This window comes from Myotis daubentonii, chromosome 3 (genome assembly GCF_963259705.1).
Source record: "Myotis daubentonii chromosome 3, mMyoDau2.1, whole genome shotgun sequence".
In the NCBI taxonomy this organism is placed as follows: Eukaryota; Metazoa; Chordata; class Mammalia; order Chiroptera; family Vespertilionidae; genus Myotis; species Myotis daubentonii.
In genome coordinates this window covers 23,666,626-23,680,723 of record NC_081842.1, presented here as the reverse complement: position 1 = coordinate 23,680,723, position 14,098 = coordinate 23,666,626, and the positions used below count along the sequence as shown (strand labels likewise).

General features: G+C 43.4%; 1 protein-coding gene across 1 annotated transcript in view; it reads right to left on the bottom strand.

Moving 5' to 3' along the window:
* IQCJ (IQ motif containing J) overlaps window positions 1–14,098 on the bottom strand; it is a 63,025-nt gene that overhangs the window by 12,347 nt on the left and 36,580 nt on the right. Inside the window, exons 3-4 of the mRNA XM_059685896.1 lie at window positions 10,449–10,513; window positions 4,751–4,831 (exon numbers count right to left, since the gene is read on the bottom strand). Coding sequence (XP_059541879.1) covers window positions 4,751–4,831; window positions 10,449–10,513 — 146 coding nt within the window. The remainder of the gene's footprint in view (window positions 1–4,750; window positions 4,832–10,448; window positions 10,514–14,098) is intronic.

The window sequence follows — 14,098 nt, the reverse complement described above, 5'->3', positions numbered from 1 at the left end:
TACGGAGCCCCAACCCCCCTGATGGGCCCTGCTCTGTGCGTGACAGGGAGTGGCGCCGCAACCTCCCCATCGACCCTGCCTTGAGTGTGACAGGGGGCGGTACCCCAACCCCCCAATCAGCCCTACCCTGAGCGTGACTGAGGGTGGCATCGCAACCTCCCGATCCGCCCTGCTCTGTGAATGACAGGGGGCGGTGCCCCAACTCCCTAATCAGCCCTGTTCTGAGCCCGACCAGGGGCTGCACCTAGGGATTGGGCCTGCCCTCTGCCACCCGGGAGCAGGCCTAAGCCAGCAGGTCAATATCTCCCGAGGGGTCCCAGACTGCGAGAGGGCACAGGCAGGCTGAGGGACCCCTCCCTCCCCCCCGAATGCACAAATTTTTGTGCACCGGCCTCTAGTCCTATATAATAGAAGAGAAACATGCAAATTAACCATCCCTCCATGATGCCCACCAGCCACACCCACCAGCCACACCCACCAGCCAATGAGGAGTGAGTATGCAAATTAACCCAACAAAGCTGACAGGTTAATTTGCATACACAGGCACAGGCAGCTGTGGGCGGGACAGGTACTTCCCCTGCATCGCCATGGCGATGCGGGGGAAGCTCTGGCCTGTGGCCACTTGCATACACACAGGTGCCAGGGAGCCGGGAGCGGGGTGGTGTGTATGGGCACCGGGGAGCCGGTGGTGTGTGCGGATGCTGGGGAAGCTCCCATCCAGCTGGCGTGCGTGCGCAGGCACTGGGGAGTCAGGGTCGGGGTGGCGCACACAGATGCTAGGGAGCTGGGGCAGGAGCTTCCCCTGTGTCGCCATGGTGACGTGGGGAAGCTCCCCCCTGGCTGGCAAGCGCAGGTGCCAGAAGAGGGGCTGGGGTGGGAGCTTCCCCCATGTCGTCATGGCAATGCTGGGGAAGTTCCTGCCCAAGTCTGCGTGCCAAAGAGCCAGGGGCGGGGTGGCGTGCGTGGACGCTGGGGAAGCTCCTGCCTGGCTGGCGCACATGCAGGCACCAGGGAGCCGGGGTCAGGGTAGCACGCGCAGACGCCACGGAGTCTGGGTTGGGGTGGTGTGCAGGGAAGCGGGGGGAAGCTCTTGCCCCACTACAGTGCATGCACGGGCACCAGCAGAGGTATTCACTCCGTGGCCGCACACACACACCGGTGCCAAAAGGCCTGTGTCTCTGGGACAGGCATCCTCAGGAGCCAGGCCACCCTGAGCCTGTAGGCCCACGCCTAGGCCCGGAGCGGCCAGGGTCCCGGAACGTGACAGAGGGTGCACATCGGGCTGAGGGGACTCTCCTCGCCCTGTGCACGAATTTCGTGCACCGGGCCCCTAGTAAAAAATAAAAGGATAGAAAATGAGAAAGACAAGACACGTTTTTCCAAAATATTTAGATGAGAGCTGGAATGGACATAGGAAGAAGGAAGAAAGTTGAAAGGGTATGTGTGTGTGATCAAGAAACACCCTGAGGCCACGGTTTGGCTCAGTGGATAGAGTGTCGGCCTGTGGACTGAAGGGTCCCAGGTTTGATTCTGGCCAAGGGCACATGCCTGGGTTGCAGGCTCAATCCCCAGTGGGGGGGCATGCAGGAGGCAGCCGATCAATGATTCTCTCTCATCACTGATGTTTCTATCTCTCTCTCCCTCTCCCTTCCTCTCTAAAATCAATAAAAATATGCCGGGGTCCAACCCCAACGGGTCCAGGGGTCCCCAAAGGTGTGGACGGAGTCGGCGAAGAAGGAAGGGCACGGAGACAGCGTTCAGTTGATCAGCAGCCTAGCCAGGATCTCCAGCCAAGTTCTGGTCTGGATCTCCAGAGAGGTTCTGCTTTGGATCTCCAGAGAAGTTCTGTCCAGGTTCTCCAGTCAGGTTCAGTCACCAGGTTCTAGTCAGGCTCTCCTGCCAATCTCCGCAGTCAGGTTCAGTCCAGGATCTTTTGCTATGTTCTCTCCAGCGAAGTTCTTCTGTCTCTAGAGAACGTTCTGTGTAGGTTCTGTGCCTAGGCTCTGTCTCTCTTGGTCCTGTCTTCCAAGCCCTGTCTCCTAAGTTCTGTGTTCTAAATTCTGTCTCTTGCTGTCTTGTTACATCTGTATTTATACCAGTTGATTCAATCCTATCAATCTCTATTACAAAGGTTAGGGCATTTCTTATCTCCATTCCAGGGAGTAAAGATTATGTAGCTTAAGCATGATTATTCATAGTTAAAGTGATTAATTACCCGCCTGGCACTTAGTTGAGGGGTTTTATTCCCTCCCTAACTTCAGGGGAAAATCCCTACCTGAGGAAACAACCTTTCTCAGAGGTGACCTTGGTTAAAACACATAGTGCCAAGAAGGTGAGCAAACATATTAAGAAAAGTATGCCATATATGCCAGGTCCCTTGAAACAGCAAGCATGGACCGGCTCCCGGCAAATTCCCCCTTTTTTATTTTTTAAAAGCAGGCATTAAAAAGAAAAACCTCAAATGCTCTCTTGTATCCATTTTAAGAGTAGGATTGACGCTTTCCGCTATTACCTGAGTCCTGATCTATCACCCCATGGAGAGCTTGCCAATCCTGTACTTTCCTGGGGTGGAAAGGCTGCAGTGGGGTTAAGGATAAGGCTCCTTGGGCCTACCTTCTCCCATGCCGCTACATTTACCTTTCCGGCACGTTTCCTTCCTCAGAAAAGCATGGACATACTTCTTGTATAAAACGTTCTGTCTGACTGGGAGTAACCTTAATTCCTCTGCTAGCAAGCATATGTGTTAAAAGATCAATACAGAGTCTTTTTTCTTTAGACTCAGTATGGCACATCTTCTTAATCTAAAGATCAATACAGAGTCTTTTTTCTTTAGACTCAGTATGGCACATCTTCTTAATCTAAGGATCAATACAGAGTCTTCTTTCTTTGGACTCAGTATGGCACATCTTCTCAATCTAAGGATCAATACAGAGTCTTCTTTCTTTGGACTCAGTATGGCACATCTTCTCAATCTAAGTTCTGTACTATCCACCTTCTTACCCTACTTATCCTCTATAGGGGGGTCTGTAGCACCCTGGTGGAGTCCTATCCGTCCCGAGTGTGGGGGTTCTCAATTGGGGGGGGGGCTTACCTATGGGAATCCTGTTCCAGGGGTTCCCAAAGGTGTGGACGGAGTCGGCGAAGACTATCCACCCTCTTCCTACGGTGGAGTCCTATCCATCCCGAGAGTGGGGCTTACCTAGGGGTCCCTGTTCGGGCGCCAGATGCCGGGGTCCAACCCCAGCAGGTCCAGGGGTCCCCAAAGGTGTGGACGGAGTCGGCGAAGAAGGAATGACATGGGGACAGCGTTCAGTTGATCAGCAGCCTAGCCAGGATCTCCAGCCAAGTTCTGGTCTGGATCTCCAGAGAGGTTCTGCTTTGGATCTCCAGAGAAGTTCTGTCCAGGTTCTCCAGTCAGGTTCAGTCACCAGGTTCTAGTCAGGCTCTCCTGCCAATCTCCGCAGTCAGGTTCAGTCCAGGATCTTTTGCTATGTTCTCTCCAGCGAAGTTCTTCTGTCTCTAGAGAACGTTCTGTGTAGGTTCTGTGCCTAGGCTCTGTCTCTCTTGGTCCTGTCTTCCAAGCCCTGTCTCCTAAGTTCTGTGTTCTAAATTCTGTCTCTTGCTGTCTTGTTACATCTGTATTTATACCAGTTGATTCAATCCTATCAATCTCTATTACAAAGGTTAGGGCATTTCTTATCTCCATTCCAGGGAGTAAAGATTATGTAGCTTAAGCATGATTATTCATAGTTAAAGTGATTAATTACCCGCCTGGCACTTAGTTGAGGGGTTTTATTCCCTCCCTAACTTCAGGGGAAAATCCCTACCTGAGGAAACAACCTTTCTCAGAGGTGACCTTGGTTAAAACACATAGTGCCAAGAAGGTGAGCAAACATATTAAGAAAAGTATGCCATATATGCCAGGTCCCTTGAAACAGCAAGCATGGACCGGCTCCCGGCAAAAATATATATATTTTTTAAAAAGGAAACACCCTGAGGTGAAAATAACCACATTGTTCCAAGATGGAATTAACCATCTTGATCACTAAGATGAAAGAAAGTGGAAAATGCTAGTGGGGTTGAAGAACAGTACTCTGCCTGAAGGAGGAAAACCAAGAAATGAAGTGATGACAATCAAATAATCCCCTACACCAGTGGTCAGCAAACCGCGGCTCGCGAGCCACATGCAGCTCTTTGGCCTCTTGAGTGTGGCTCTTCCACAAAATACCACGTGTGGGCATGCACGCACAGTGCTATTGAAACTTCATGGTCCATGCGCAGAAGTTGGTTTTCGGAAAGGAGATAGACTAGACAAGTATACAAGACGAGTGTGGATGGGAGAGTTGAAAGGGATCAACCTCAGCGAACGTACCTCAATCAGATTGAGGACTTTTTTAGCAAAGGCCAGCTTTAGGAGTACCCTAATTAAGTTAATAACAATGTACCTACCTATATAGTTTAAGTTTAAAAAATTTGGCTCTCAAAAGAAATTTCAATCGTTGTACTGTTGATATTTGGCTCTGTTGACTAATGAGTTTGCCAACCACTGCCCTACACCATCCAGCAGATGTTGCTGTGTGCCCAAAACAGCTTTGTTGCTGCTTAGACCAGAGAGGAAATAATGTGTAACACATAAATGTGAAATGCATAAATGTGTAATTCTTACACCACAAACTCCAGAGTAGTTCAGAAATTAATAAAACAAGAACTTTAACACTGTTGCTTTAATGTAAACTTTGAAATAACTTACATTTTCACTTTTGATTCCAAGGGCTGTAGATTGAGGTGATAGTTTTCAATATTATTCTCCATATCCATGGCCAACTGGTGACTGCAAACAGAAATAATGTCTCAATATAGCTAAATCCAGGAAAGTAACATTTATAGCAGTAATACTGCCAATTTATATTTATTTTTAAAAGCAGACACATATTCAGTTTTTTTCATTTTAATTTATTAACAGAGTCCTAAAAACTCCTATTGATGGATGATGGATAAATAACCATGCCATAGAAATAAAATGTTGTTTTTCCTGTTACCTTTTCTGTTCTTTTTATTTCAACCACTCAGTTCAACATTCATATCTAAGGCATGAAAATCATTTCCCTTAAGTGAAGAGAAAAGCAGAATACTGAACCATTGCGGGGGGGGGGGGGAATAAAACGAACGTTATAAATCCCATGGCAATGTCTAACTAGTAAGTTGTAGTGAGGATCTCATTCATCTCCAATGGTGCCACTGCCATCGAATCTTCCCCCTTTTTATCTTGTAAGCTTTTCCAAAGTTCCCACTGTGCTCAACGCATGAATCTCTGCCCTGGAGAAAGGCAGAAGTAGACAGTAAGTGCTCCTAATGAGTGTATAAGACAATCACTGGGTGCTACAATGGTCAAGGAAGGCTTCACAGAAAAGGTGGCACTTGAGCTGGGTTTTGAAGAATGGACAGGAATTAGGTAAATTTCTATGTGAACGGTAATACATATGAGGGAGACATTAAAATAAAGGCATATAGGTGAAAAATTCAGGCTATTGTTAGACCATACAGATATCTATTTGATGGAAGTGGAGGAAAAAAGTCGGAGTGTAAAAGGAATAAGTTTGGATAAGCAGGAAACGAATAGTCATTGGCCACATAATGTGTACAGCTGTCACAGACATTTTACATGCATTCTTTGATTCTCACAGTAGCCTCTACCAGTTATTATTTTCCCCAATGTACAGCTGAGAAATCTGAGGTTCAGCGAGTTTAAGTTAAACTTAGAAGAAATCACATTAAAACTCAAGTCTCACTACCACAAAGTACTGCTTGGAGGATTTTAATATCAGACTTATTAAACATAATTCTACTAACTGTGGTTTTCATAAGTGAAGTATCTGACAGCCCAACCCAGTACACATGCGTGTGGTAAAGGTGTGCGTGTTTAAAACTGAAACAAACGTTTAATGAAGCATTATTTCCCCAACTACATATGTTGTTCTCTGGTATTTTTTTTTTTTTTACTATATTTCAAATTTTTTTAAGGTCAGTGGTTATCCATCAAATTGATTTAATAAACCATCAATGAATTGTGATCTGCAGTGTGAAATCATTGCTGCAGGAAAACATATAGCATTTTAACCAGGACAACATGCTGAATGGATATTTAAGGATGGTTTGCAGTGGCTGTGAGCAAGGAGAATAAAAAAATATATATATTTAGCAAGGTATTCAAATTGGCCGGATAATGAGGACCACAATTACGGTGATAGTAAAGAAAAGAAAAAGATGAGAAAAAAACACATTGTGCTGGAGGCATTAGTAGGATAATGCACTTAACTCCCCCTCCTTAGAAAGGAATAAGCAAGTGATGGGGGAAATATGGTAGAGCAGAGAAATTCACATATGGCCACTAGGTGGCGCCATCAGCCCAAGATAGCTTTGTAATTACCCAGCTGGGAAGTTGAGGGGCAAGGAAAAAAGCACCCCTGTGCTGTCGGTATTCAGGGTCCATTATATATTCCATCCTCATTCTCTCATTTAGATATGTTGGCTATATTCTGTGCCAGGAATGATGTGAAGCATGCGGGACACAATGGTGAAAGCACTAGACATGGTCCCTGTTAGAGTTCTACAATCTAGGAGAAGATGAATATTACATAATTATAAATGCAATGGACGTTATTAAAGGGACCTAATCAACGCTTGGCAGGCATATAAAGTCTCAGTTTTGTAATTCTATGTTCCTGTAGGGACAACAGCCTTATAACAAGGATACTTTAAGATTTTGTAAATTAAACCCCCAAATAACAAATTATTGAATTGAGCAATAGAGGTATATAGGTGAGGTGTTGTGGGGTCCTGTAGCAACCAAGTTTTCATAGAGAACATTTTTAAATAATATTAACAAATTTGTTAATTTGGGGTTACTATTTATACATCTTCAGCACACTATAAACTACAAATGCCTGTAGGCTTAAATTAGATAACGTTAGGGCATGGTATCAATAATTGCCTATGGGTGATAACATGATTATATGTCAGGAGAATATACAACTTGCAATCACACATTTCATACCAAAGACCCAGCCCAATCCAATATTTACAAAAAAATAGCTGTCAGCCTTAGGTCCTACATAAGTTAATGAATGATTCTAAAAAACAATAGAGTCATAAGCAGTCTCCTAGTCAATTGCTCTTCTCTGTTGCCTTCAAAGCATGTGTGTGTGTGTGTGTGTGTGTGTGTGTGTGTGTGTGCGCGCGCACGCGCGTGCATGTACACAAATACACTCAATTGGCCCTATACGTGGTCTCAAGCAGAATGGAGTTACAGCTTCCCCTCCCTTCACACGGACTGCCTGCCACAAAACCCTGTTGAGCATTCAGAACAAATGTAATGTTCCAAGGGGGAATAACCCATCAAGTGCTATGACACCGCTCTCACTTAACTTATGGTCATTTCAAGTAGCTGAGATGATTTACATCAGCACCTAAGTCAGCTACAGCTTTAATGAAATGCTTAATCGGCTCGCTCAAAGTACACCAATTTTTCAATCAAATCTGACAGCTTTCAAGGACACAGCCCTGCCCTAAGAGCAGACCAGAAAAGTCTCCTGAATTCCAGGCAAATGAGTCTAGTTGTTAGGGCAGGCAGCCACTGTTTGTCTTCCGTCTGTCCTGGACAAGTAGGGAAGGGAAGCTTACTTACCACAAAGGCCTGCGTGCTTTGGGGGTAGCTTTAACTCCCACCCCTCGAATTCCTCAATCATGATTGGAGAAGGCAAGCATACAAAGCAGGCCGGCCATTTCCAGAAGCTTTTAGCTTTCGCAGGCCTCTAGATCATGAGAGGAAAGAACAGGGGAGCGAGGAGGAGGCAGAAGCCCACATGTATACCACTAATTCCACGTATCTTCCTGAGAACAGTGGGATGGGGAAGGTACGTGCCGGTGTGGGGGTGTGGGTGAGAGGTTGAATATAGAGCTGTGGTCAATTAACAGGAAAAAAAACTTTCGGAGCTCACTTCTTACATTGAAATCAATAATGAAAAGCCAGCATAGCCAGATTTAATAGATAAATGGGCTGCAAAGCACAGAGCAAGTGTGTCCTCAGAGAATTAGGCTGCACGCGAGTATTGAATGGCCAAACGGATTCTAAAATGCATCTAGACCACTGGTTCTCAACCCTAGCTCCTTATTAGAATCACACACAGGAAGCTTTTAAGAAATACTGATCTCTGGACCTCACCCCCAGAGATTCAAATTCAATTTGTCTGGGTGGGGCTTATGCAGGACATTTTTATTAAACTCCCTGGGTGATTCTAAGTGCAGCCAGGGTGAAGGACCACTGATCATGTCATTACAACGCTAATCTCCACTGAAGAAAAATCTTATTTCTAGGTCAGCAAAAATCTCTCCAGTTGCAATTGCTTACATAGAGCTAATGATAGTGGTGGTGAGAAGGGGTAGAATAATTGAACTGATACTCTTGTTTATGCATATTAATGAGAACAGACATAACGAGGATAAAGTGAATCCATAGGTAACACAGAAACTTGGTTTGATCAAAGGGCTCAAGCTGTCCTTCAAGTGGGGACAGAAAATCCTTAGAGTCACGAAAATGGAATAAACCTGAGAAACTATCTAGCCCAAAAAAACCCCGTCCCCAGAGGGAAAGGGAAGGGGCTGACATTGAAGACACACTTGTCATACGTGTCTCCGTTAATGCTCTCGGTAGACTGTCAAGCCACTGTTATTATCTTCATTTTTAAAGATGGGGAGAGTGGGCCTCAGGGTGGTTAAGTGATTTTTCCCAACCCGCAAAGCTAGGAAAAAGCAGAAAGAGGAATGAAGCCCAAGGTTTCCCATTTTCAGGAATGTTGTCCACAGCATCTCAGATGCATGGTCATTTACGCTCTCCTGGGCCCTTCCAGTGTCTATGAGCTCACTCTTTAATGGAGAAGTCCTTTCTGTTGGGCAGGCTGGGTTTTCACAAAAGCTATCCTTTTTCTGAGTCACAAACTGTTTCTCCATAAACCCTTCTCATTGATCCTCATTTTCTTCCTAGAGTAAGAAGAGCAATTTAGCCCTTCTTTTAAAGGAAAATCCCTTCAAATATTTAAGGATAGCCATTATGTCTCCTCTGAGATTTATTTTCTCCAGCCTCACATCCTCAGCCCTTTGATTTCACGTGATTTCAGAATCCTATAAATTTTAATTGCCCTCCTCTGGTACTCTTGGGGGTGTGCCTTTAAAATATGCCTTTAACCCTAGCCAGTTTAGCTCAGTAGACAGAACGATGGCCCTTGGACTGAAAGATCCCAGATTTGATTCTGGTCAAGGGCACCTACCTCGGTTGCAGACTAGATCCAGGCTCTGGTTGGGGTGCTAGCGGGAGGCAACCAATCGATGTTTCTCTGTCTCTGCCTTTCCACTCTTTTTAAAAACCAGTGGAAAAATATCCTTGGGTGATGATTAAGAAAAATAAATAAATAAACTGTGCCTTTAAAATGTGGTGCCCAGAGCCAAGCGTGACACTCACACGGGCTTGACATTCAAACTTAGCGAGTGGTTGAGAGCAGAGGCTCTGGTGGCATTCAGACCAAGGTTTGATTCCTACCCTTCCTCACCACTCAGCTGAGCATACTTACACAAGTGCTGAAAGCTCTCTGAGCCTCTTTTCCTGGTCTGTAAAATGGAAATAACAATGCCTATATCACAGGGCTATCATCAGAGTTCCATGAGGAAGTATCTGTAAGCACTAATAGAGAGTACGCTGTAAAAATTCAATAAATGATAGCTAATTTTTCTTCTTTTATCTTGACACTGCATGACTACTAAACAGTTCAATATTGTGGTAATATTTTTTTAGAAGCCACATAAAATCACGGTCTCATGTTAACATCAGATAAAAATCTCTAAATATTTACCCCCAAACTGAAATCAGAATATATCTCTCACATGCTCTAATTGCATAATTTTTAAAAAGCCTAAATGGAAGACTGTATTTTTATCTCTGTTTAATTTCAACTCTTTCTTGCTTTCTTTTCAGCTCAGTTTTGTTCCATTCTGCGGTGTTACTTTGAATGTTCATTTTATTAGTTTTAGTGTAAACTGTGTACTTTTTTTACAAATTTATGATTGGCTTCTATACACATCCCTGATTTAAAGCCAAAGACAGGGCAGGGTTAAGTTTCAAGCCCTCAAACATACCACCAGAGATATCTGCAGGCATCATATTACTGTTAATCAGTATAGCTTGTGTATCATAGCTCAACTAGTCATGAATCTATCTAACTATATCTCAAATGAGACACATTTCTGGGTCCTGACCACAATTATACCATAAGGAACTGCCAAATTACTTATTTATTTTTGCCTTGCCAGGTAGTGTTTCTTTTTTTCATACAAGCTTTTCAAGCTTGCAAATAATTGAATTTCCAGGGTGGTGGTGAGAAGTATTTTTTTTTACTTACTTTTCAAGTAAATATTTTCCATCATTAACTTGTTCTAAAGGATTCTGCAATCTTTTCATTTCTTCCTGTGGGGGAGGAAAAAAGAAGTGTTTTATAAATTGACCCATGTACTTATGAGCAATTATATTTGAAGGCAATTATTAGCAAAAATGAGATAACACACCATTAGATGTTCTGGACTTTGCAATGGATAAGTGCTTAAACTTACAAAACAATTTCCTCTTTGATCCAATTAGAATACGACACTGCCAGTCAAATCATGATTTTTTCCATCATTAAAGGTAATGCTTCCTGTCATTTTCCTGGAGTGAGGACATGTTTATATGGATCCATCCATTCAAGTTGCTCTGCCATCTCTACTATGTTTGCTGGTTGCTGGGGGAGGGGCTCTGATGAAGATGAGCTGGGTTTGGCCAGTCAGTAACCATCTTCTCTTGTCTCTTGAGAGCTCTCAGCAACCTCTTCTGTTAGCCCCAGTGCTCAGGCACACGCACACACACAAACACAAGCCCACATCCCTTCCTGACTTTCAGGCATCCCTAGTCTTTGTAGTCCCATTTTCCTGGCCACAGTGATTGGTTCAGGGATGTGGCGGAAGTCGGCCCAGGTTCCTGGTGAGACTACCTGTCCAAGGGCATTTAAAGAAGGCCCACGGGACTCAGTTTTTAGAGGTCATACTCTTTGACTCATCACCACAAACTGCTGAGGTGCCAAGAGGAAGCCCCAATTAGGATTAAATGCTCATGTGCCCCTAAAAGGCCCTCAAAGCTAGTCTCAATGTGCTTCTACCACCAGACATCCAAGGCTGCTAGGTCATCCCCCATTACCCAATCTCTTTAACTTCCTAACTTCTCTATCTCCTCAATTTCTTTGAACATTCCCTGGAGTATCTTGTTCTAACTGAACCCTGCCTGGATGTTCTGAGAACAGCTAACTTTTTGTTAGAGCAAGAAGATCAAAGAACTGTTTAGAAAAAGGCTTCTAGGATCTAAAGGATTTTGCTGATGACAAACTTGGCTGAGTCCCCGATCACTCTTATCCCCTGCAGTCCTCTTAAGAAGTGGCCATTTCTTCCCCACCTGCTATATCGTACACAGTCCGCAGGAAGGATAGAACCCTTCTTGCTCCTCATTGCTGCTCCTAGAAACTCCTCATGCCTACACAATCTTAGCTCCTCTGGAAAATGTCAGCCTGTCCCAAGCTTCTGTCCTCTTCTCTTCCCCACCTATCCTCTCTCCTCAGGAAGCCTTCACCGGTCCCATAACTTTAAATTTATATCTGCACCCGAGCTGCCCTTAAACTCCACCTTTATACTCCCACTTGCCTACTTGACAGTTCCATGTTCATTTCTGATAGACATGTCAAGTTCAAAACCAAAGTCTTGATTTCCCCACCTATACCTTCACTCAAACCTCCATTGTCACTGCTTCTATCTCATCTTAGTAAACGGTATCATTATTCACTTAGATGCCAGAGCCAATACCCAGGAGTCAGCCTTTATGATTTTCTTTCTCTCACAATACAGTCATTCAATCAGCTAATTTTGTTGGGCCCTGATTAAAAATATATCCAGGACTTGACCGCCACCTCTCAGCGGTGTCTAAGCCAACTGTGCCAGACTCCTGTCTCCCAGCTCAGATGTCAGCCCACTTCAGTCACTTCTCCTATATCACCCAGCATGTTCTCTTAGTATCGGGGCTTTCTTTTCTAAGGGTGTGAAATGCATATATCACAAGTCTACAGTACAATGAGTTCTGACAAAGGAATACATTGGTAGAACCACCACCCAGAACAAAATATAGAACATTGCTCTCACTCCAGAAAGTTCCTCTGTGCCCCTGTACAGTCAATTTCCCTCTCCTAAAGGCACCCCTGTTTTGATTTCTATCATGGTAGATTAATTTTCCCTGTTCTAGAAAATCATATTAAATTATCTATTCTTTTGTATCTGGCTTAATTTACTCAACATAATATTTTGACATCAGTTTCTTAACTGATGCTAATTGTTTAAACTTCACTTCAGTATTTGGAGAAGACTTTTGTTTTCCTTCCTCTGATTTTAAAAGCATAGGATTTGAAATGTAAGGAACCCAGGACCTGCAATAGAAGTGTTTGCTGTTGTGAAAAAGGCTAACCAGAAGGAAAAGGTAACAGAGCAAAGAGGATGGAGGTCAAGGAAAACAGCCAAGGAGTCAGAGCCCTAGTGATGCTGCAAACTTTAGGGTCAAAGTGTGGCTTGAAAGTAGGATATTGAGAGATTTTTCAGTTTCATGTGCCAATAGATTCTCTCATTTTATTTTTTTAATCCTCACCTGAGGATATTTTTTCCATTGATTTTTTTTAGAGAGAGTTGAAGCAAGGGAGAAGAGGAGAAAGGGAAGAAAGAGAGAGAGATCGACATGAGAAAGACACATCAATTGGTTGCCTCCCACTCGAGCCCCAACCAGGGCCAAGGATTGAACCTGCAATTGAGGTATCTGCCCTTGACCAGGAATTAAACCCCTTGATGCTTTGGTCCAGGCCAACTCTCTAACCACTTAGCAACCCAGCCAGGTGCCTCTCTTAATTTCTCAAGGCACTCTTGGTTGCTATTTCTCTGTGTGTGTTTTCTTGTTGGTTTGTTTGTTCACAATTGAAAGAATCCTAACTCAGAAGTGACAGTCTGAACTATAACCTAGGAGTGCTACATATAAAATCCTACCTTGATGAGCCATAGAACTATAAAAATTTAGAGCTGGACAGGTGCTGTTGTTTTGTTTCATTTTATTTTGGTGTCATCTTAAATTTTTTTTTTTTATTCAGAAGACTAATGGATAAAGCAGGTTATGGTCTTCAGTTCCTTTCTGTTAAAGGCTGCTGCTTTTATATCCAACATTCGTATAACAAAGCTCAAGTGAAAAACATTTCTGCATCTTCTGCAAAATTGCTGTATAAAGCACTGTATTTTTTGCTACAGGTTTTCTTTTATGTAAATGAATAAGATTTTAGGATTTAGTGCTAGGGGATATTTTCTCATTTTGATATAATAGTGCACTTCTTTTCACCAACAATAACTACTTATGTCTTATAGCGGTTGTTTAATTTGCCTTGGTTGCCAGAAGCTTAAGCTAAATTAAATATTCAATTGCCAGAACTACTTTTTCCAGGCTGTTAGTACAATTATCCCCTCCCCTTCACTACATGATGTGCAAACTTCTTTGTTTTTATTTTAATCCTCCTACATGTGTGCTTATCAAAGTACAGGCAAGTACTAGATAGGCAGAATATAAATGATAAATGGACAGGAAGATAAAGATGACAGATAGATAGGTAGACAAATAGATGGATGGTTAGATAGATAGGTAGGTAGATAGATAGATAGATAGATAGATAGATAGATAGATAGATAGATAGATAATACCTAAAGATAGAGCATTCTTTAAAAAGTATACATCACTTTCTATTTTCAAGGTAAAACTTTTCATCACTATGTATGCTGGATCCTTATTCTAAGAATAAGTCTCCACATCTACCCTCTGTTTGTCCCAACGCTCCATCCTAATCCTTCATCATATCCCATCCCACCACCAGTGACATAAGCAATAAATCCAGGTCAGATAAAAGGTCACACTTGATGTCACTTTCCTGAAAGGAAACAGACTGGACAAGAA